Source organism: Chenopodium quinoa, unplaced genomic scaffold (genome assembly GCF_001683475.1).
Source record: "Chenopodium quinoa cultivar QQ74 unplaced genomic scaffold, ASM168347v1, whole genome shotgun sequence".
In the NCBI taxonomy this organism is placed as follows: Eukaryota; Viridiplantae; Streptophyta; class Magnoliopsida; order Caryophyllales; family Amaranthaceae; genus Chenopodium; species Chenopodium quinoa.
The window spans coordinates 643,928-668,541 of record NW_018742393.1 but is presented as its reverse complement, the minus strand read 5'-3'; the positions used below and the strand labels follow the sequence as shown (position 1 = coordinate 668,541).

The window sequence follows — 24,614 nt, the reverse complement described above, 5'->3', positions numbered from 1 at the left end:
GCTACTAAGAGCATCCACATCCATTAGGCTCCCCATAATTTTTCTCTCCCCACCTCACTTCCCACTAAATTTATCACATACCCATCCCATTTTATATTTCCATACCTACATTCATTAACTTTCCTATTTACTTTCTCTCTCCTATTTTTGTATTATTTAAAAATAAAACAAAAAAAGGTGCATGCATATGTATTGGTGGAAGGGAAGTACCAAAGGTGGCCCACAAATTAGAATTAGGAGCTTCCCATCTAATTAACCTCACCAAATATAATTGTGGGATGGGAAAGGAGCAGCATTGGTGGGGAGGTCTCCATTTGCATATTTTGTCAAATGGTAGCTTCCCATCTAATGAATGTGGATGCTTTAACAAATCCCTTAATAGTTGTTAAAAAATTCCATGGAATACTCGTATACTCCCTCTATTCTAGAATGCTTGACATACGTTGAATTTTTTGCTATACGTATGTGTTTTGACAACCAAGTAAAGCTTGGTGGAGTTGGTGGGGAACTCACCTTTCGAGCCCCACTAACTACAAAGTGTTTTCCCTTAAGAATATAATTAAATAAAATTAAAAAAAAAAAAACAAAAAAAAAAAAATGTCAAATTTGGCTGTTTCAGCTATTAATGAATAATGAAAGAAATATTCCGCACTCCATATTTAAAAAAACAAAATCCAATCTTAATCTTAAAAAAAAAAACCGTAGTTTTACCAAAACCCTAAACCCTATATGTTGATTTGGAAGCCTTACCCCTAGGTATTCTGACTCTCTGAGTACACAAGCCGTCTTCTTCCATCCTCATTTCTGCACCTGAAATTGTGGAATTGAGGATCAAATTAAAGGAAAAGGTTTGAGCGTATTCCAGAATTATACCCAAATCATTTTTATTAGGTATATATAATCGTTGTCTTGTCTTTCATGGTTTAACTCTCTCGAATTCAAATTGAAAAATTTAATCTTTTATGTATACATTTTGCAGCGTCTACATTTTGTTCTTTAATCGTATTGTCTGAATTCTCCATTGAAGCGGCTTCTGAGGTAAGATGTTTTTTTTTTAATCATCGAATATCAATTTCACTATCTAGTATTTATCGTTGATTCAATTTGATTCGATTCAATTCAATTTGATTACTGAATGATTAAAATGATGATAGAATTTTGCAATTCATTTTTATAAGCGAGAAGAATTTAATTTGATAATTGAGTCAAATTAAGTTGTTAATGGTGTTGCAGGCTTTTTGTTTACATAACGCTTTTAATTCTTGTGATATTGATGCTTTGATCGTGTTTGCTTATCAGAAACACTGCCCAGTGAACTGGTAACTTATGGCTGGCAAGTCGAATAAAGCAAGGAACCGGAAGGCATCACATGCCCCTGCTAATTCTTCCCAGCCTCCTGTGTCATTGGAGCCTCCTGTGTCATTGGATGCTTCTGCGAATGACAGCCCAAATGTCATTGACATCGCTGTTTGTGAAGCTAATGGAATTGTTACAGGTGAGGAGTCAGCTAGCACTCCACCTGCGGTTATGGAGACAGAATCCTCAAACGAGTCAAACCCACCTAAGCAAGGTAATGATGCATTAGCATGATCCACATTGTATTTTGGAGTGGAAATTTAACTTTAAATTGTTACTAGAATGCACCCAAATGCACGGAACATATCAATCTGCGAAGGAAAAAAATAATCAGATTTTCTTTATCTTTTCTATTGAATCTTCTCAAAATGTCTAGTTGTTTGATAGACATTGATTGAAGATAAATCCCCTTTTTTGTTGCTTGATTAGTATGTTACCAAAAGTGTAATGAACTTGGTTGTCTTTAATGTGGTATGACGTGATTGCTGATGTGACATGTCGAGAGAAGAGCATTTAGGGTTTAATCTCCTCTCATTAACCCCCACTTTGTTTTAATAATTTAGATGGTGTTTGCAAATTGTAAAAGAACTTATCAAAGGTTGTCTAAGCAGGGTTGCTCCGCCTATTTGGAGGCCATGTGTTAAATGCAAAATTGGGCCCTATAAATTTTTTACGGGCAATTATAGTATTGTTATTGTATCATTTTGTTAGGTAGACATTACCTGGATTATAATTGAACAATCGAACAACAAAATGGAATAAACATGAGTGCTTTTAGTAAAGATTTTTTCCACTTTTGCAATGAATTAAAAAGAAATCATAGATTGTGGAATATTGCGGGTAACAAATCTTTATGCTAATATATTTCGCCGTTGCAAGCCTTAACATCACTATTGCTGAAAAAATAGACAAAATTTTAGTAATTAAAGATATATTAGGAGAGTGAGACAACAAGATATATTAGGAGAGTGGTAATGTACAGAGGTTATTATGTTTTGACGAGGAAAGATATTGATTACTTTCTTGGGGAATTGGGGATTTTGGGGAAGAAAAGCGGATTTTTTTTAATAAAATTTTGGGGCCCCATTCTATAGGTTCAAATGTATCACCCCATAGCCGGGCCTGGTGTAAGGGTTGCTTCATTTTTTTTTTTTTGGAAAAAACTCTAATCAAACCCCTATCTATATTGTTCATGACTTACAACAAATAACTGCACAAGGGAAATACTCCTGTCATCTCCAGTTAAAAATAAAAATCTGTAAATAGGTGTACTCCTAGTTACTAGGTGATGATAACAGTTGCAAGACGTTGATTCGTTCACAATTTTTTTGTTTGTTGTAAGATTGTGAATGCAAGGCGCAAGATGGTGATTGATCTTTGTTAAAAGCATGGTTTCTATGCTGAATGTTTGTAGCTGAAGCTTCAATTTTTTTTGGCCTATGTACTTGTGTTCAGTTGACACCATTTTTGGGGAAAAACTGAATTAGTTGCAACCATTGTCAATATCTAAAGTTCTTTGATCCACCTTGGCAGTAAGTTCTAAACTCATTTATTGAGTGATATACATGGAAATCTTTACAATTTTGAATTGCATCTGGGACTGGAATTTCTTTGGCTCCATGAATTTCTTTCCTCACAATGATGCTTCTAAAGTTCTAAGTAATGCAAAAAAAAAAAGAATCATCCTGTCTGTAATTGAATAGCCTATATGTTGATCTTGACTGTTAAGAATATGAGATGGATTATGTTAAATAATCAGCTGGTCCCTTCTTGCCTCAACACTATGGTCAGAGTTGTACACACAACAGAAATACTCATATATGTGTGCGTTATACAATTATGTGCCCTGTTTTGCTGTGATGGATTTGGGTTTTTGAGGGAATATTCTTGCTACCTTCAACTACTTTTTATCGATCATTTATGTGGTGCAGGTGAACTTCATCTTTATCCCGTTTCTGTCAAGACCCTTGGTGGTGAGAAGCTGGAGTTGCAGGTTTGTTATGCTCTCAAATTTTGGTGAAAAAACACAGAAATGCTTGTGTATTCACATGTGGCTATATGTATCATGTACCTGTATGCTTATCCATTTTCTAATTTTTGTTATCCTCGTAAACATAATCACATATTCATTCCTGTTTGTTGAAATGTATAGTTAGTAAGAGTGTTTGATTTTTTTTTTTTTATTGATGGATTTGCAGCTCAACCCTGGTGATTCTGTGATGGACGTGAGGCAATTTCTTCTCGATGCACCTGAAACATGTTATTTTACATGTTATGATTTGTTATTGCATGCTAACGATGGTGTAGTTCATCAACTAGAAGACTACAATGAAATTTCTGAAGTTGCTGACATCACCACTGGTGATTGTTCTTTAGAAATGGTTGCAGGTAGTTTTCTCCGTTTCTTAAAAATAGGAATATAAGGAAACTTGACAAGCAATTAATTTTATTGGGCCCTAAAAATCTCACAATCTTCTAAAAATCTCACAATCTTAGTAAAATTATGCTTTTATTGCTTATAAATGTGCTATCTTATTCCCTATTTAAGGAAGTAATGCTATTTCTACATGCTGTTTTATTTATTTATCGTCAGTTATATTTGCATGTGTGAATTGTAATAATTCCAGGGGAAAGTGGTGCATGTATCTTATCCATTTTTTTTTCTTAAAAATATACTTTTGCTGTTATTTTGCTCAATTCTTAAATATTTTTTTCTTAGAACTCTATATATGAGTATAAGACCATGGACTCTAAATTTTTACCTACTATCTTCGTTGTTGTCTTGTAACTTATCACCTTCATCTCCCATTTCACATTTACTTAGGATTAACGTAATTTCTAGGTGAACTCAAAATCCAAATTAAGCAATATTTTATTCAACTTATCAGCCCAACAAAGTTTAAAGCATCAATTGGTTCTGACACGTTGTAGCTGCTCACTAGGGTACCGTTAGTAGCTATCACCCCTTTTTTCTAAACTACTGAATTTCCATCATATGGTTGGTTCAATCATTGGGTATTTTCACTTTTGATTTGGAATTTCGTTAAGGTGAAGCTGCTTCTTAAGATGATGGCATTTGGCGGCATTTACATCATGCAAAATTAATACTGATGAATGATGATATGCTACAAAATATGAGTCTGGGTTGACTACTTCGTGGGGCGTTTGATTTTGTGAGCCCATTTTAGATCTTGATGTGATGTCTTTTCCCATTTTGAGCTGGTGCAATATATGTGGAATAACCTTTCCACACTGTATGGATATTCTTAGTTTTGCTTTGGGATATACTGATATAGTAACTTAGTTTATGTTCTCGTGGTTGCTTGTACCTTGGTAGTCCGTAGTCCATAGCAAAGAGAATTATTGGAGTAGTTTACATTGTAGTGATGCATGCTCTTTGAAGCAAGGGGGTATGTTGGTTGTAGTGCTTCAAAGTAGTGGGATGTGCATGAGAAGTTAGCTATTATTTAGGAAGTTGGGTCAATAATTGGGTGGAGTATTTTTAGGAGTATTAGGTTGGTCATTCCGTTAAGTTAGAAAGTCAAATGAATTTAGTAGTTAATGGGTTTGTTAGTGGGTTTTATCATGGTTGTATGCTTCCACTTTATTAGCTTTAATTTGTTGTTTGTTAGCCTATATATATGCCTCTTGTATTTCGTGAAGTACTATGCCGTAATATTATTGAGTTCCTTATCTTACTTGCTTCATGTTTCTCTAATATTATTATTTTTATCCTTTAGTATTAGTTTCAACATGGTATCAAGAGATTCAGGTTAGATATTGGGAAAAGCCGAAAAGAGAAGGGAAAAAGATGAAGCCCAAAAGAAAAAAAGAGAGAGTATTATAAAAAAAATTGAGTAAGAGAAACAAGCAATGCTGCTTGATTTCATTGTTTACGAGAAATATCTTTGTTTTTCGAGTGAAATTTGTTGTGAGTGTTTTTGTGTTTAGCCATGGAAGTAATGGTTGGTTTGGTTGATGGGTTCCCTTTTAGCCCATGTAATTGGATTTTAATCCAGAAAAAAAAAGAGGGCAAAAATTTGTTTAAGGTAAAGATTGTGTGGATGTCAGATAAATTGCAATCTGATTAGAGTGGAAGTCGTATTCAACGCAGACACGGTTTCCAAGATAGTACTAATGTTTTATTGTTACAAGTTGACATGGTCAATTGGAGGACTATGTCTAAGAGAGTTTATGAAGAGATGTGCTTTATAAAACAAAGGTTGGTGATAATGTGCATCAATCAATGAAAAGTGGTGTTGGTGATGATGTGCATCAACAATATTGTGTAGGTGATGAGATGTGCATTACAAATTACAACGTTTAGCAAGATGTTAAGAAATTCGAAGTGGAAGAGAGCAAACTCTTCTAAAGTCAAGTGTGCAGCGAAGAGTTCGTGTTGAGATAAAAGTCAGCTAGCTCAAGTTGAAGTTCATGGCAATATGGAATATTGAAGTTACTAGCAAAGTTTAGTTGAGTGTATGAGACTTTGAATCAAGGGGGAATGTTGCTGGATTGATTCAAACTAGTTCCTACAGTTTAGGATAGGAACATATTGTTAGTTAGTGGGTTAGTTTGTTTTAATTTGTTAGTCAACTGCATGTTTCATTTGTTGAGAAGTATTAGAAGTTAGTGGGTTCACTACTCACACTAATTTAGCTCACGTTCCTATTTAATAGGTGGTGGTTTGTTATTTGGAGTACTATTTAAAAGACTTTGTATGCTGCTTTGTTTAATGCAATCAATGAAATATTTATCTCTCATCTCTCTCTATAGTTTCTACCTATCAAGGGCTTAGCTGCTATTTTTTTGGAAGATTGACAGGAAATGATCAATGTGTAATGGCTACTTTTGCTCGAGTATAGCCTTTCCTCCGATCTCCTGTATTCTTTATCTGTTTGATATAGTTGATTGGGGCTGTAAAATAAGGCTGTTTATGCTATAAATGTTCAGAAATTTGGAGTAGCTTCCTATGCTTGTGCTCCATTGTAGCATTGAAGATATTTTTGTTTCCAGATCCTTACATGCAATATTTTTGCAGCTTTCTATGATGACAGATCTGTGAGGGCCCATATTCACCGCACAAGGGAATTGCTTTCTCTTTCAACCCTTCATGCATCACTTTCAACCTCCCTTGCTCTACAGCATGAGAAATCACTTAGTGCTTCTGAGGGTGCACAAGGTTTGATTTTTAAACCTATTGATTTTTTTTTTTGGTCTTACTTGTTTGGGTCCTTTAGCAGAAAATATATAGTACATTGTAATGTATTACTAACTAGTTCCAACAATTTGAGCTAATTTTTGTGTATGCTTGCAGATTCAGCTAAAGCAGAAGTTCGAGAACTGGATAATTTTGGATTTATGGAGGATGTTACTGGCTCTTTGAATAAATTGTTCTCCACTTGTTCCAAAGAGATCAAATGTATTGAAAGTATAGTGTTCTCATCTTTTAACCCTCCTCCAAGTCACAGAAGGTGAAGCTCTATTTTCTTGCACTATGGGTTATTGTTGCTCTATGAACAGTTTTAAATAGAATCTCTGTAGTGGTCTACCTCTTTGACCTAATTGGCGTTGTCATTTTGTTTCCATGTTATATTTGATGATTTTAGGCTCGTTGGAGATTTACTTTATTTGGACGTGACTACATTGGAAGGCGGCAAGTTTTGCATCACGGGAACAACAAGAACGTTTTATGTCAATTCAAGTGCCGGGAACAGTTTAGATCCCAGACCATCCAAAGCTTCTCTTGAAGCAACTACTCTTATTGGCCTCTTGCAAAGAATTAGCTCAAAGTTTAAGAAAGGTAGAATTTGCTATCATCTGTTTAGTTATATGTTGATTATAATTAGTGTAACTCCAAGATGGCTTTTCCCGTCGTTCTTAATGTGTTCTTTTGGGTATCGTGAAGCCTTTCGGGAAGTTTTGGAGCAGAAAGCCGCTGCACATCCGTTTGAAAATGTCCAATCCTTGTTGCCTCCAAATTCATGGCTTGGTTCATATCCTTTACCTGGTAATTAATTCCTTGTATTATTTGATATTGTTTCCCCCAACTCTGTTACATATTATCATTATGCTAATATGACCTTGTGCCTGGAATGTCATTCTCGAGGTTTTTTATTTTTATTTTTTATTTTTATTATTGAAGAAATCATTCTCGAGTTTATGTGATAGGAAATGCGCCTTTATTTTCTTCACTCTATGCTTTGTGGTGGTTTATGTTAATGTTGGTCTTCTTGCTGTAATTTTAATATTTTTATACCAGTCGATGATTATTACCTCTTCAGTTATTTTGTGGTATATATGCCATAAACTGTATATGATCTCTATGTTTATTGCTATCAGCATGAATAAATTTATTATTTACTACCTCCGTTTCATTTTGTTTGCAACGGTGTGATATTCACCAATATCTAGGTACTTTATTTGTAAGTGGTAAATGAAGATAGAAAAATAAAGTTGCTTGTGATGAGGAGAGAGATAGAAAGAAATGACTAGTAAAAAAGGAAAGAAAACATTTGTTGCAAATAATTTGTAGTATTCATTTATGGTAAATATTCAAATAAATTGAAACGGAGGTAGTATTTGATTAAGGGGAAGCGACAAAAACTCATTTTACATGGAAAAACATCAAGAGTTAATGGAGAACTGCATTTTATGTGTAAACAAAGATTTATTAGGTAACTTGAAATATAAAGGTTAATGAGAACTTCAAAATTTAATGAATAACTGCATTTTATAAAGTTAACAAAGATTAATTTACTGAAAAATATAAATTTGAACATTTTATAAACAAAGAACATCATGGTGGTGTGATGGTGTCGGATTTCCGAGATGAGGTCCTGAAATACGAGTTTGGAGACAACGTGAAGCTTAATGCTTCCATGCTTTGTAAGGCACTAAAGGGTTCTTGTGTGGAGTGTTCTAGCATAGATGATTTTAAATTACTCAAGGGTCTTCTTGTACATAGTTAAATGTATCTGGGGATTCTATGTGTGTACATAAGCAGTCTTGTGCCTTAGAAGGCTCTACGAGGCGAGTTTGTGAAATCTTCCTAGCAGGCTTGGAACTTTCTTCACAGGCTATGCAGGTAGGATGGATGCCTATTAATAGGCACCATGGTTCATTTGTACAGCTAGCCAACACAACTAAAACCTTTGTACTCTCTTCCAAAGTAATCTAAGCATTCTTTGAAAACCTTTTGTGTACTTCGTCTCTTATTTAGCCTCTTCGTAGCGCACTTAGCATTGCATTGTGATTGGGAGCCTTGACTAGATGTCTAAAGGGGTGCTAACGACTAGTATGCCACTTGCATAGTTGCATGGGCTAGTAGGCCGTGTGTATCTAGAGATGTCTAATCTAATATGTGGGTTTGGAGTTGATAAAGTTGGTTTGGGTCACTCTAAGGTTGAGCTATTTTAAATCACTGTCGCTGTGGATCGAATTGTTGTTTAGGTCACTTCGGGATTGATTGAGTTTTTCTTTGATCGGGTCATTTTAGATAGCTCTCAGTGTTTGTACGAACCCGTATAGAAGAATTAAAAGCTTGATTAGATGGATACATGGATGTGTTATTTTCTAATGGTCTAACCTGTTTAATTTTGTATTTTTGATTTATGGTGGACATGTGAAGTTTATGTTGCTCTCTGTCTGTATGGTTTCCCAATATATGCAGATACCCTCATCTATATTTTTGACATCTGTGAGAATTGCATCTTTCGCTTCTGTACTGAAATCTCTCTGTTACTCTTGTGCTATTCAAATAACTTTTTCCAAATTGCTTTCTACAGAGCACAAACGTGATGCAGCCAGGGCTGAAAATGCACTAACACTGATGTATGGAAGTGAGCTAATTGGCATGCAAAGGGATTGGAACGAAGAGTTGCAATCATGTCGAGAATTCCCGCATTTGACTCCCCAGGAAAGGTGCGTCACCTTTTTACTGTTGCTAACTTGCTATAATGCACTAAATTGTATGTTTACTTTAATTTAATTTTTCATGTTAGTCTGTATAGATATCGTTCCATTTTGCAACTACTATTCACTGTGCAATTTCATTTCAGGATTCTACGTGACAGAGCTCTATATAAAGTTACTTCTGACTTTGTTGACGCGGCTACAGATGGTGCCATCGGAGTCATCAACAAATGTATACCTCCAATCAATCCGACAGATCCTGAATGCTTTCACATGTGAGTGTTATTAACAATAGATATTGCAGGCTTCTTCCTCTTTTGCTCATCTTTCACAGAATACATACTGGCTCTTTATCTTCATGCATATATTCTTTGTTCTGTTTGTGATGACCAACTAATTAAAGACGAGGGGTACGAGTTTTGACAGTGAGGTCAGTGCTTTGTCTGAATGCTTGGATTGTTTATGTGTGCCTGTAATAATGTAACAGATGTTGCACTGATAAAGTTTTAAAAATTGTGCATTTTCTTTCGCACATATCTTGATATATTGCTGCAAGGGAGTATTGGCAGTGATGTCAGTGCTTTACTCAGAAAATTCTGATTTATTTGGATTAATTGTGTGGTCCTGCCTCCTAGTAACTTAACAATTGTTGCATTGATAAAATTTTTATATTGTGCATTTCTTTGGTATCCATCGTTCCAACCATATCTTGTTGCTCAAGACTTGACTTAATCTATGAATTAATTCAAGTGTTTTCTGTCATTATTTATGTTTGTCAATGGCCAATATGCTAGATTCCATATTGGCTTATGTGAAATTCAAATATGTAAAATTGTGGTTCCTACAGGATTTTGATGATTTAAGGCTCTAAATTCAATTGTTTGGCCATTTGCCAAGCCTTTTGAACTGTTAACATGTACTAATTCCTCTCCCCCCCCCCCTCTCATTAGTCATTGCCAGCTGCACTGAATTTGACTATTTATGTTGGAAGGGGGGGGGGGGAGGGGGGTTTCCCTGATGCTACCGACATGACAAACTATGTTGGTTGGATGTTTTTTACACTTTGCATGTTTGCTTTCCAAACTGGTTTTAATGTCATCATCTCATGTTTACTCTTCTACTAGGTATGTGCACAACAATATCTTCTTCAGTTTTGCTGTTGATGCGGACCTTGAGCAGCTGCCGCGGACCCACATACAAAATACTGATTTGAAGTCCAATGTTACTGGTATTCGACATGATCATAATGGGAAAACTTTGAATAAATCATCTGATGGTGCAGCTGATATTTGCAATGGGGTTGAAGCCAATGCGTCGAAGAGAGATGACAAGAATGGTGCTGGAATTGTTGCTACTGATGTATCTGCTGAAATTCAATTGGCTGATAGTGAGCAAGCTACATATGCTTCTGCTAATAATGATTTGAAAGGCACCAAGGCGTACCAGGAAGCTGATGTACCGGGGCTGTATAATCTTGCTATGGCTATTATCGACTATAGAGGTCATAGAGTGGTTGCACAGGTGTTGTGAAATATTTCCATATTAATTTTATCATTCTGGTTCTAAGATCTGTGCTAGCCAATACGTAGTAATATTATCCTGCTGTTATATCTTTCGATCGGTTCTAATTTGCAACTCCTGGGCTGCATTCTTTAAACCATTTTCCCTGAGATTTCATATGAATTTGCTATTATTTCATTTTGGTTAGTGCATATCTCGTGGTTGGTTATAGCTGGTTTATTTTATTTTATTTCATTTTTATTTTTTATTAGAAACAGGATGTGTGACCTTTTCTTGTCTTGAATGCGTTGCATTATTTTTTTTCTTTGTCCATATTCATGGTTCAACTGTTGATTTTGCAGAGTGTTTTGCCTGGCATCCTTCAAGGAGATAAGTCAGACTCTCTTTTATATGGTTCTGTAGACAACGGCAAAAAGATATGCTGGAATGAGGATTTTCATCTTAAGGTGAGGATTGAGGAAGCATATGAAGTTGACTTTCATGCTTTATATCTTTCCAGAGATCTTATTTTTGAACTCATTCATTTGGTCTATGCGCAAGACAAGCAATTTTATGAAATTCTGATGTAGTGATTTTTTTTTTTTTTAAAACCTCTCCTCTTCCTTCTCTTACAATTTGACCAGCAATATTTTGAGGTCTTTTTCTGTGTCTTACTGTCTTTGCTAATATAATAAGCCATTGTTTACATTTGTAGGTGCTTGAAGCTGCAAAATGCCTTCATTTAAAGGAGCATACAGTCCTTGACGAGTCTGGAAATTCATTTAAACTAGCTGGACCCGTGGAATGCAAGGGTATTGTTGGTAGTGATGACAGGTGATGTTTCCTTATTTCTACAAAATCTTATATATGCTTATTTGTTATATCCTTGGTTTTTAATCTTGCTGCTTTTTAATATTTTTGACCTACATTTTCAACTCTGTTCAAGGATTTCTGTCTATTCTTTGAATGGACTGTTAAAAATGCAATGTATTGTTATTTGAGATCCAGTTATTTGATCTGTCAAGGGCTGTATGCCTAACTGATGAATGTTTAGATGAAATGATGACATATAATACTCTACAAAATACCTGCTGTATTTTCCTTTTGATGGGATCCTTTACTGGCAAAAGCGATAACTTGGTGTGGTTTTGAAGATTAGTTGTGTAATCTGTTAATTTCTCAGTCCCTTGAGTTTGGTGGACGCTGGCTATCTGGCTGGTCTTTCGTTCAGATTTCCAAAAACCGGTATGTTCAAGGCTCCCCGCATGTGGCTCACACCTTTCAAGGTGGCCCTGCCCAGCATTCCTCAGAGGCAAATTTGCGTGTGGGCAGTGCTGTCTGTTGTATTGTCGACTCTGTGTGTTCCTGAAAGAAATAGCTGCTAAGTTGATTTGTTTTCATTATTTAAATTTTTATAGAAAACTTGAAAAGATGTAATTACAAGTTTTCCTTTCTTGCAAATAAATCTTAAACCAACTCACTCTATTGAACAATGAAAAAAAAGATAAACTCAAATGTGGCATAAAGAGCGGCAGAGGAAATCAGACTGATTTTGCCCACTTGCTCACAAAGACTGTTCCTGCCAGCAAATCTAGAAATTTAAATGGTATGGCTGTACCACCACGACCATCATTTTCAAAAAATTGATAAAAATTTATAATTATGCAGTAAGACCCAGCCAACATAAAATAGGCACTAGAGCCATTTTGAGTATTTGTAACTAGATTCATTATTTGATGGAGGTGGTAGTTCATTTTTTTTTTGACATGAGCGGGTTGGAAAACAATTCAATTGTACATGTGCGTATTGCAATATGTCAATAGTAAAGCAGTTTTCTGGGGTTGCTGTCTTTTATTAAGAGGATAAAATGGGCATTGGTGAGAAATCATGGATCATTGTTTGTTTCTTAGGTTTTCTGCTTATGAAGGGAAATACTTCCTGCATATCTATTTTTTTTTTTCCTAGAGGAGCTTCTTGTGCATTAATTGTTAATATTGTTGATCAAGCAATGCGTACACGGTACACCTGCATATCTGTTTCTTTAGAAGCCCTACTTATTCTTTATTCTGAGGCCAGTACAGCTGCTATATGTTCCTTTAGAAGCCCAACTTAATCTTTATTCTGAGGCCAGTACAATGCAGTTGCTGTACGAACTATTGTACACTTGCCTCTCTACAGATTGTTTCTATGAAGGAATTGATTTGGTATTCTACTTGTCTGTCGAGCAATTTTTGATCGTTAAGAAGTCCAAATTATTCTTTATGCTGTAATTAACGTGTACAACTTATTCTGTAGCCTCCACTATAATGTGTACATTTGTCTAGTCATTAACGTGTTCTGTTTGTTCAACTTCAGCCCTTCTTGTATAAGACATGGTGCTTAAGTTTGACCTAGATCATAGCCTTATCATCCAGATATTCCATACAATGATCCTCAGTTTGCACTTCATTGAACATATCAAAGCTCTGCAACAATAAGGAAGTTGGAACTTGTTTCTTGCCTCACTATCCATGGGCTATAATATTTGCTTTCTTCCTGACCTTGTTTGTTGAATTTTTTATTTTTATTTTGTTAGAATTTCTCTCTGTAATTACATCCTTCCTGGATAAATTTAAGGTTTATGTATTGGTTTGTTCTAATTTGTATGGAAATTATTTTTGTCTTATGTGGCTTTCTGTTATGTGAAGAAAAAACATTTAAGCAATGAGAAATTCTGATGCAAACTACAGTACATTGGTTACCTCATAAGCTCATTCACATTTGACATAGAAAGAACTAAATCTAACAGGCTGGAGAAGGCTGTCCTGCTTTTGCTCCTTCTTCTTCTTCTTTTTAATTAATATTTTTATTATTTATATTTATGTGGGGAACTCCATGATTGTATGCTTCATTTAATAATTTATTATCACTTTTTGCTTATTAACTTTAGGCATTACCTTCTGGATCTGATGAGGGTCACTCCTCGTGATGCTAATTATACTGGAGCAGGCTCTCGCTTCTGCATATTGAGGCCTGAACTTATAAGAGCATTTTGTCAAGTGAGTCTTAGCATTTATTGTCATAACAAGATTGCAGTGTTGGTGTATTTTTCAGTTTTCCTAATGTTTATCTTCATCTTGTTAATAGGCGGAAGCTGCAAAGAGACCAACTTGTAAATCAAAAACCGAGGAAAATGATTGCTTGGCTTCTGAATTGTCAGATGGTTCTAAGTTGGATTTGCAATCCGGTGACGTTTCTGCTGTAGATCTGAGCAGCGAAGTATGTGCACCTTCTAAGTTATTAATATGCAATGATTTGGTTGTCTGCTTCTTCAACTGTCTTAATATTCTTAACATGTAGCTCTAATTGTTTTTGACATACCCAAATATGTGAATTATTGGGCCCGTCATTAGGTAAATGTAAATCATTGTTTATCCATGTTATCTTGGGGGGGGGGGGGCAGGGGGAGAAAGAGAGAGAGAGAGAGAGATTGGTCCAAAAATTGATTATGAAACAGTAGAAATATATAATAAGCTGGAGAGAAGCTTTCCATATTTCTATATGTTGATGTCTTTCTGTATCTCACACATTTCTTTGCTTCAGTCTCCCTTTATCTCAGGGGAGCTTCACTGCTTCAGTCTACCTACTTGCACAAATTCTTTTTGCCAGTGGCAGTTGTAGATAGTGGGTATTTATTGACTTTTTTTATTCATTGGTGACAGCTGTAGACATGTACTATATGCATGTTTTTTCCAAAAGAAAGTCAATAGAATAGTTTTGGACACTATGGTATCATATTATTGACCAGTTAACCACAACAATGGAGGGAAAAAAGAAGAATAGTGGTGAGTTTTTTTATGTAGGACTTAAACAGGACACGGAAGAGTGGCAGGAATGTCTACTGGATAGGAAATGGAATTATAAGGCCTTACTGGCATTAGATGTCTTAATGCTGTAGGTATTTGACCACTGGTTATTCTAACTTGGATATTTATAAGAATATTTTATATATTGATTTTAATGAAAATGTTTGATTATCCATCGAACTACCAAGTGGTTTTTTTTCTAGAATCAGGTCTATTCTGACTTGATTAGTTGAGCTGGATTTCCCTTTTTTTTGCCTTTTTCTACCTTCAGATTATTATTATTATTTTTTTTTTTTTTTTTTTTTTTTTTTGTGGTGGCTGTTATTTTTTTCTTTTGTTTCTTGAAATCCAGAGGGGTAGGAACTATTATCTGTCTATCTCATTGTTTACTGGGACTTATTTCTTGGTCTATGCCTTTGTTAACTACCAGCTACACTTCAGCCATATATTCTTCATTTAGATAATTTAAGATACTTATGGTTTTGTACTCAGTTCTTTTTTGTTCTACCCACTTTCGTATTGTTCTACTCACTTTACTTTATTCTATTCATGGAATACCCCTTTTCCATCTTACCCCTTCCACCCCACAATAATTACACCTTTTCATACCCTCTCTCTTACTTTATTCACCTTTTCCTTACACAAACCCACCTTTTTACATTCTCTGTCTTACTTTACTTAACACCCACTCACATTCTTCAACAATTTTTAAAATTGCGTATTTATTGTAAGTGAGTAAAACATAAAAGAATGGAGGTAGTATTTCATTAATATGAGTGTAGCTACTTGAAGAAGAGCTATTGTTGTATTCTTGTTAGCTTTTCACTCTAAAGAAATTCCATTGCATATTATAAACCAAACTACCTTTGCATTGTTTTTTGCAGGATATTAATAAAGAAACAAGTAATGATGCTGAAGAAGTTGTGTCTGCTGCTACTGAATTTGAAGCAAGTGAACAAATATGTTTCAATCCAAATGTATTTACGGAGTTTAAGCTGGATGGATCTCCTCAAGTGCGTGTTTTAGCTCCTTGTTTTGGACCTTTGTGTTTTTCATTTGTATGCCTAAATTAATATATAAAAACGATGAGTTTTGATTCAGGAGATAGCATCAGATGAAAATAATGTGAGGCAAGCTAGCAGTTATCTCACTGATATTGTGCTACCAAAGTTCATACAAGATCTTTGCACACTTGAAGTTTCACCTATGGATGGTCAAACGTTGACTGAAGCACTTCATGCTCATGGAATCAATGTTCGATATATTGGAAAGGTATGCTGTTTTTGTATGTAGTGAATTTTTTATTTTATTTGGTAACAACTATGAGTTGGGGTCATATTGATTTGTTATAAAGGTAAGAGGTATGTTGCTTTTCTTGACCTGGTGATACATATGCCTGCTTCTCTCAAGCTACTCTTATGCATAGAAGGGTGGGTGTTAGATGTAGAATAATGGAGATGTTAAGTTACTCATATCTGATCGATTTATCAGGTGGCTGAAGGGACCAGACATATGCCACATCTTTGGGATCTTTGCACTAATGAGATTGCAGTAAGGGCTGCAAAACACTTGCTCAAGGTAAATTCTGTTAAATTTGTACTACTTGTTTTGAATCAAGGGCAGACTTTGGTAGTCCAATTGGGAAATTTATAATTTGTTCCGAGTATATGAAACTGGTGTGACAATAGTAGAGATTATTGCTGTTATAAATAGTCAAGCAGCTCTTTACAATCATTGAAATCATTTTATCTCTTCTTAGTGCTGGTTCATTTAATATATCCGATTTCTCCTATAAGTTATTGTCACTGTCACGCGATACTTGTTTTGTTATCGGTACAACTACCAAATGCGGCCATTTTTTTTAGTGTTCACTTCCATTTTTGGCAAATAACTTTAATAATATATCTTTCTACTCTCATGTTCTCAACTGAAACCCACCACTACTTTTTTGTTATTATTTCTTTCCTTCTCACAATATTAACTCCACTATATTCTATAATTTTTAATACCCCAACTACCCCACTTAATTCTTTTTATATTAAAGTCAATTAAATTGCCTAAAACTATGTGCCGGTCAAAGCGTAACAATTCAAAAAAAAAAAAAACAAAAAAAACAGAGGGAGTATACTTATTTTTAATGTCCTAAAACAAATTGGCAATTTATTGATATTGAACTGAAGCATTTAGTATGCTACAAAGTAAAAGAATTATAAAAAATTGATATTGTGAAAGTATGCAATGACAGTGGTTCAACAAGACTTTACTTTTACATTTATTTTCTATAAATTAGTAAAAATGAATGGCAATATTTAGTGTATACATAGTGCAAAACTAAAAGTCCTGCAATTATTTTGAGATGAAAACTGTGGAAATATCACAATAAATGAGTGGGCTGTTTCTTGTAGGGGGATCCAAAGTGGGAAAGAAATTGGGAAACATCACAATGATTGATATAGTGGGAAACATTCCTCTCTTCTCAGCTTTATATTTTAGACTGGGATCACCAACTACCACTATCAATACCCACCTTACCAGAACACCATTGCAACACTACATTTGAATTCACCAATTGTGCATTTCCATCGGACTCATTTTTTGCTCATCCTATATGTTAAAGAACGTTCTAATGGAAGCCCACATGCCACGTGGCGCTCTTCATCATCATTCAATGTTATTTATTGCATGTCATCTGTTTGGATTAAAAAAATTAGAATTATAGTTTAAATAAGATTTGAACATGGAAGTTCAAGTTCTAACCATATATGCCTTACTGTAATAAATCACACTGTAATAAATAAAATTTAGTAATAAAAAAAGGTTGCCTGATGATTAATTTTATGAATAACCATGTAATGACCCTGGGTGGTCCAAATGCTAGTTTTCTATTTAATAGATTTCTTCCTACTTTTCATGCTGCTGCAACATATGTTTCCTTGCTCAGATTCTAACCCCAATTTATCTGCTGTCAAAATAAAATTGGAACATACTATTCAAAGAAATGAAGTAGAGTTTGAATGTTCATTTCACTTTCTCTCTCTCTCTCTCTCTCTCTCCATAGAGTTTCTTAGCTTAAATGTGATGAGAGATTTGTTTGCCTTTTTAACCTACTCATTTACAACTGAAACCAATAAGATTATTGATCTGCATGTTTACTCATTGAATGGCCTGATACAAATTAAATTATTGATCTGCATGTAAGATCTGTTTGCCCTTATTAATCTACCCATATTTAGATTTGTTTGATCTTTAGCCACAAAAATACAAAATAGCTTAACCTGCAGTTTTTGTAGTCTGTTTACTAAGTAAAGCTTATTGTTTTGCATCACAGGATATTATGAGAGATACAGATGATCATGAACTTGCGCCTTCAGTCGCTCATTTTTTTAACTGTTTCTTCGGCAATTCTCAAGTCGTGTCTGAAAAAAACAGCAACAGCAATTCGCTGCGTCGATCGCAGAAAAAGGTATTGAACGAGAGAGAGAGAGAGGGGGGGGGGAGACTTCTAATGTTTTTCACTAGATTATGCATGCAGAAAATGCTCGCCTGTGGAATAAATGGCTGTGGAAATGATATATGGTACGGTAGTACACAACAATTTCTTAAAGAAATAAAAAATTAGAGGGGAATTGTGATATGACAATAAAAAAAATTTAAAAACTTTTATAATACTATATGTTACTATTCCCTTGTAAATTTAATCAACTTTTAAAGTGCTCACTACAAAGTAACCAGTTGTTGCATCTCTTTATCTTTCACACTTCTCTTCCCCGCACCCCCTTCCTCTTTCCACACCAACATTTCCTCTGCTTCTGTTCTACGTAACTCTCCATGATTATAATATAAGTATTTTTTTTTTTTAAATTCCAATGACTAATAATTTTACCCTTTCTTACATTGATGATTGGTTTTTGGTACCTTGTGCTTCTCACCACTGCAGGTGTTTTGAGCATCCATTTTTCCCATATATATATCTTTTTTTTCTTTTTTTTTTTTAATATGTTTATGTGAATTTGAATTTTGGTTTTTAAAGGAGCAGGGAGGACATCAGAAGCCTGCGAAGGGAAAGTACAGATCAAGAACTGAGTCATTTGTAAAAAAGGGTTCACCTTTATACATGGGATTAAGTTCTGACGGATTATGGTCTGATATCTTGGAATTCTCGAAAATCAAATATCAGGTATTCAGGTGGAAGAATTTTTTAAAAAACTTTCATATACTTAATTGTATTGCTGTTGCCAAACTGGGGGGAAGGGGAGTTTTGTGCATTTTCCTCAACTAATATAAGGCTGTATTTTGTAGTTTGATCTACCGGAGGATGCAAGAAATCGTGTGAAGTTAGTTTCTGTTATTCGCAATCTCTGTCATAAGGTAATTATCATTTTTTTTTCTTAATCTTATATAATTTCATCCGTAAGTCATAATTCTGAAAATGTTAGCATGAACCTGACATGATTGATGGTGCTAAGTAAAGTTCTGTTGCTTAATAGAACTATTCAGTGTGAGAAATGGAGAAACCTAGATTATGTACCCTTTGGTTGTCATGGGTTCTCGTATTAAGATGGTCTTCACAGGGATTTACCGTATATATTTGGAGAGGTTTTTATGAGATCTATCTTAATGTGAGATCTCAGCCAAAATAATATATGGTCCTTACCTTGAGACGTCGTTATTTTGTATTGTACAGGAACTAAGTAAGTATTCTGGAACTTGTGTTCAATCCTAAAAGGAAATAAATTTAGCAATAGTTATAGTAGAGTATTGCTCTTTGTTATGTAATTCGGATTAAGTATTAGTTATAATGGAAATAGTTAGAATAAGAACTTGATGGGGAAAATTATACTTCGTATTTAGGGTGCGGTTAAATGTCCAGTGCATCCAAAGACAACTAATATCTCAAGGAAATTTATCTATCATCTCCCTATCTATTTATACTATGGCATATGTCTAGAGAATTGGTGGCTTGAGGTGATTAGGCTGATGCATAGCATTTCTCGTCTAATTTTATCTACATGTATTAGTGCACTATTGCCCTCTTATATGTTAATCCATAATATAATCTAAAATTCTATGGTTTTGAAAAGGTTTTAGATTCTAGTGGCTGGTCAACCTTCAGATATGCTTAAAAGATGTAAAACTACAATTTAAGGTGCCCAATAGTAATGCCCCCCATAAAGAGATGGAAGGGTGTACAGAGTGGCTTTATGGATTAGTAATAATCTTGTCCTTTTTTTCCTCTCTCTTTTTTTTGGGTTGTCAGGCTTGCTGTACTTGCTCTGTCTTCCATTTTGGTGCCTTTTCTAGTGTCAATATCCGTTAATTTTTAAGAGGTATAGGGAGATGAGATTTTAGTGATGGACAAGAAGTTTTAATTAGGATTTCTCACTAGATATGTCTCGTTATTGTAATGTATCTTTTATACCACTAGACACATGCTATTATGTTTTGTGGGTTTGTCTTTGTAAAATGTATATGACATGTTCTTCTCCTTGCGTAGTTTCTGTAAAATATTCATGTTTCTTTACGTTCTTGCTGTTTTCTTATTCCCTTTGTCCTTGGTGCCTATTACTTGGTGTATGCTTGTTTGCATGAATGTGAAACTTTACTATTTCCTTTCATTCATCTCAAAATTTGGTTTTGTTGACAGGTTGGAATAAGTCTTGCAGCTCGTAAATATGATCTTACTGATGCAAGACCTTTTCAAATATCAGACATCTTGAATCTCCAGCCAGTTGTGAAGCATTCAATTCCTGTATGCTCAGAAGCCAAGGATCTTGTTGAGACTGGAAAGGTCCAGCTGGCCGAGGTATGTCCAATCTCCTCCCCATATTTAGCACTCTCATAGGCTAAATATTGAAATTGCGTTGAATGTTTATTTGACTGAACTATTTGTACTATTTTCTTAATTTGTTTGCGCATTAGATGGTTATGTTTTGTTTTTCATTATGTGTTGAATGGCAAAAGTTTTTATAAGCAGTGAAGAGTTGGACAGATAAATTTGTAGACTGCAAGCGATTATGGTGTATTTTAGAGTGTGCTATGAGCAAGCATGGGTGAGAAACAAATCAATTTAAAAGTCACAGTGAATAATTGCAATATTGAGGGCAGTAAACTCGTAAAGAGTATAGAGGCAATATGATTTAATTGAGAGGTGGTGCGAGAGGATTAGTTGTTATAATGTGGAGGTGTGGAGTTTGGGAGGATAGTGTCCGAGAATATTTTTGTGGCGGGTAATTGTGTTTAGGGCTAGGCTGAGTTTAGATGCTCAGTTGCTACACTATTTTGTCTCTTATCTCTTCCTTTGTTTTGCTGATCATGATTTACAGAGATAAGAACTTTTGTTGAGCACTTGAGCACCATTTGTGCTTTTTTTTTTTTTTTTTTTTTATTATTTTTTTTTTCACTTCCTTTCCAGCTTTTTACACTTTGTTGATTTTCTCTCTCTGGCTTTGAAGTCAACAATTCTTGGTATATTCATATGTGGAGGCCCATCTTTAGTATGTTTTTTTGACACTCTTCATCCCTCTCTGCAGGGTATGCTTGGTGAGGCATATACAGCATTCTCGGAGGCATTTTCTATACTGCAGCAGGTTTAAACTTCCCTGTGATATGAACGTATTATGTGACTGAGCATGTTTAAATATTTAAATACTCTGTAGCTTTCTGGGTCAAATGAAATTTTAGCTAAGTTATTTACCTTGTGCTTGTAGGTGACTGGTCCAATGCATAGGGAGGTTGCAAACTGTTGCAGGTATATAATTATTTTACTGATATGTTTTGTCCTTGATGCATTTGAAGTTGTAGATATAAAAGATATCCCCTCTCCATAGGTTTGATACTAAAATCAAGGATGGTTCTTGAAACAAATTGAGTGAACAGAGAGAAAGATAGGAGATTAACTTCACACTAATATTTCAAATTAATGTTATTTTCACATCAACCCAATTTGATCTCAGCTCATTTATTTACATTTATAATTTTTACCTGCTAGGTACCTTGCAATGGTTCTATATCATGCTGGGGACATGGCTGGAGCTATAATGCAGCAACATAAAGAACTAATTATAAATGAACGTTGCCTTGGTTTGGATCATCCTGATACTGCTCACAGGTATTTGTTCTGCCTTATGGTGCTCATATTTGGAGCCAGTTCTATTTTCTAAAATGTTTCATCTGTTCTAGAGGCTTGTAAATTTCTTATTTTTTTCACGCTTATCTTGCTTGGTATTTGCAGTTATGGCAACATGGCTCTTTTCTATCATGGACTTAACCAAACTGAGCTTGCTTTACGTCATATGTCGAGGGCATTACTACTACTGAGCTTGTCCTCTGGACCTGATCATCCTGATGTTGCTGCAACTTTCATAAATGTTGCAATGATGTATCAAGATATTGGAAAGATGGACACAGCTCTTCGATACCTGCAAGAAGCTCTGAAAAAGAATGAGAGGCTTCTAGGGGAGGAGCATATCCAAACTGCTGTGTGTTATCATGCTCTTGCTATTGCGTTTAATTGTATGGGTGCCTATAAACTTTCTCACCAGGTATGCATTTTGTTCAAAAGAACAACTGAATAAAGTTTGAGATTTATTATGCACTGGAAAGTTTCCATAGATTAGATTCTCTGAGTTCACAAAAGGGGTTTTGGCGTGGCAGCATGAAAAGAAGACGTATGAAATACTTGTCAAGCAACTTGGGGAAGACGATTCAAGGACGCGTGACTCACAAAACTGGATGAATACATTTAAGAAGCGTGAGGATCAGGTACACGCATTTATTGTGTATTAGGTTTTTTTTTTTAATCTCTAGTACTTTAGCATGTACTAGTTTAGTTTTTTATTTTGTTTGTTACCATTCCTTGTTATTTTCCAACAGATGAATTCGCAGAAACAAAAGGGACAAGCTCTTGATGCAACTGCTGCTCGAAGAGCGGTTGATATTTTGAAGGTATATTGAGTGATTTGGAATATTTTCTGTTATCGGTGTTTTTTGCAACATTCTACATCATTCATCTTTCGTACTGTATCTTTCAGTAATAAGAACTATGTAATACTTCTTTCTCTTTTTTTTTTTCTTTGAAAAAACTTGGTGAAACTTTTGCTTTGCCATTTATTTGTGGCTTGTTTTTCTTGTCAAGCATGGTTGAGGAGCAATATCCAAGATAAAAATCTGCTACCCTCCTATTGTAGACGGGTGTTAGTTTTTCTCGTCACTATGAAGATAATTGTTATTCAAAAATGCCAGGACATTTATTTATTTATTTATTTATTTATTTATTAATTTTTTTTTTTCACGGGGCTTTAGTATCTGTTTTGAAGTTCAAAATTTCTTTCAACTCTTTGCTAGCCCTGATTGATGTTGTACGTTGTGAATCTACTTACTGTTATTCATGTGACTTTATGCCTTTTTCTAATTTGGTACAGGGTCTACAAGCAGCTGCTGCAGCTGGAGGATCTCGTAGCTCATCTGTTTCCGTGAACAAATCCTTAAATGCAGCTATGATTGGGGAAACTGTAACTCGGGGAAGGGGAGTTGATGAAAGAGCAGCTCGTGCTGCAGCTTCAATCAGGAAGAAAGCTGATGCTAGAAGACAGCTGCCTCGTACTCATGCTACCCCAGTTCAACCTGGTAGTCAACTCCTGAATATTAGAAGTTCAGGGATGATTCCTGAGTCGAAGGAAGGTGGCGAAGTGAACAAACAAAGAAAAGGAACTCCTCCTGCTGTTGGGCCTGAAGATCCTACAGAGAAGATTGTTCAAGGTGAGCGACCAAATCAGGCCCCGGTCGGTCTAGGTAAAGGCTTAGGGTCATTGGATGCTAAAAAGCAGAAGAACAAACCAAAAGGTTCAAGTTGATCATAACGTGAGTTGTTCCAGTCTGACAGTGTAGAACCTCCTGCCTTGCTGACATATGGAGATGTCTGTCACTCTGCTCAGGCTTCGATTTTCCTAGATTTTTTTTTTCCTTGTGGTTAATTAGCCGCATCATTGCTTTGTATCGTACAAAGCTTTAGGACAACAATCTTATTATTGTTTTATATTCTTTAAATAATAGTTGCTGCTATGTTTATGGCGGTTTTTGATGTAGTGTAGCATAGGTTGGTGTTTCCTTGATAAATTTGGCTGCTTTGACATGCTATTCATCCAACTTTTTATGATTGTACTTGTAGAGGTGCATCATATATTCATTTTATGTAGTTGACATTTGCTGAGCTGATAACTGACAACATAAGGTTTACTTTTATAGAGTTATTAATTGTATTAATATCTCACTTGGTTGTGCCAGATGCTATATTAACAATTATCAAGTGTTGAACTAACAACGAGTATGGCAGAAAACAACAACATGCCTATTATTTCATACTTGAATAATAATCCTTTATTTCTAATTTAATTTCAACCTTAAGTATTTTATATCCGGTTTATGCTGATAACTGACAACATAAGGTTTACTTTTATAGACTTATACTCTGTATTACAATTAAAAATATAATCAAATCATCTAATAGTGTCAAATAATACAATTACTCTGAAAAATTAATATTGTCAAATAATTATTTGGTGTGAACAAATATTAATTGGAATATGTGAACAGGTATTTTTTTATACGGTTAAAATTTAATTTAGTTTTATCATTCAGTTGTAATTTTATTTTTAATGATTTTATACATCCACATATCTATGTTTTCAACAAAAATGCATCACATTTATTTTGGTGTTATTGCATCAAAATATGGAGGCAAAAGCAAATATTTTTTGTAAAAAAAAAAGGAAAGTATTCTCTCAAGATTGAAAGCAAAAAATATAGGGACCAAAATCAGATCTAACTAAAGAGTAACTTCAATCCATCATTTGGATTAAAATTAGATCTAGTCAAATCGAATTAGATCTTTATCAGAATAGACTAATTTGAGTTTACATTTGTGTTTGGACTAGTACAGTTCTAGTAATTCTCATTTCAAATGCCAATATATTATAATTAATAATATAATTATTATTAGAA

The 24,614-nt window shown here is 34.8% G+C and overlaps 1 protein-coding gene across 3 annotated transcripts; it reads left to right on the top strand.

Annotated features, from left to right (window-relative positions):
• Nucleotides 1–483: 483 nt before the first annotated feature.
• On the top strand, nt 484–23,896 carry LOC110702400 (clustered mitochondria protein-like). 3 transcript variants are annotated; one of them, XM_021880115.1, is made up of 30 exons: nt 484–891; nt 980–1,038; nt 1,300–1,570; nt 3,288–3,349; nt 3,555–3,744; nt 6,398–6,538; nt 6,674–6,830; nt 6,966–7,159; nt 7,265–7,366; nt 9,144–9,279; nt 9,417–9,545; nt 10,395–10,791; nt 11,133–11,237; nt 11,486–11,604; nt 13,700–13,808; nt 13,897–14,028; nt 15,500–15,628; nt 15,717–15,887; nt 16,107–16,193; nt 17,944–18,078; nt 18,652–18,792; nt 18,915–18,983; nt 20,260–20,418; nt 21,146–21,202; nt 21,323–21,363; nt 21,604–21,723; nt 21,847–22,156; nt 22,269–22,376; nt 22,488–22,559; nt 23,036–23,896. In XM_021880115.1, exons 3-30 carry the CDS (start codon nt 1,327–1,329, stop codon nt 23,465–23,467), a joined length of 4,248 nt encoding a protein of 1,415 aa, XP_021735807.1. In that variant the 5' UTR covers nt 484–891; nt 980–1,038; nt 1,300–1,326; the 3' UTR covers nt 23,468–23,896. The 3 variants fall into 3 exon arrangements, with proteins under 3 accessions (XP_021735807.1, XP_021735799.1, XP_021735792.1); XM_021880107.1 differs by having other exon boundaries at nt 485–848; nt 18,646–18,792; XM_021880100.1 differs by having other exon boundaries at nt 485–891; nt 18,646–18,792.
• The last annotated feature ends 718 nt before the right edge of the window (nt 23,897–24,614 follow it).

Bases quoted from the DNA above. Each gene is read 5' to 3' on its own strand.
- LOC110702400 (XM_021880107.1), top strand. From the start codon at position 1,327: ATGGCTGGCAAGTCGAATAAAGCAAGGAACCGGAAGGCATCACATGCC. The intron at 20,419-21,145 runs GTATGTCCAATC...CCCTCTCTGCAG, and splicing joins GAAAGGTCCAGCTGGCCGAG to GGTATGCTTGGTGAGGCATA. The intron at 22,377-22,487 runs GTACACGCATTT...ATTTTCCAACAG, and splicing joins TTAAGAAGCGTGAGGATCAG to ATGAATTCGCAGAAACAAAA.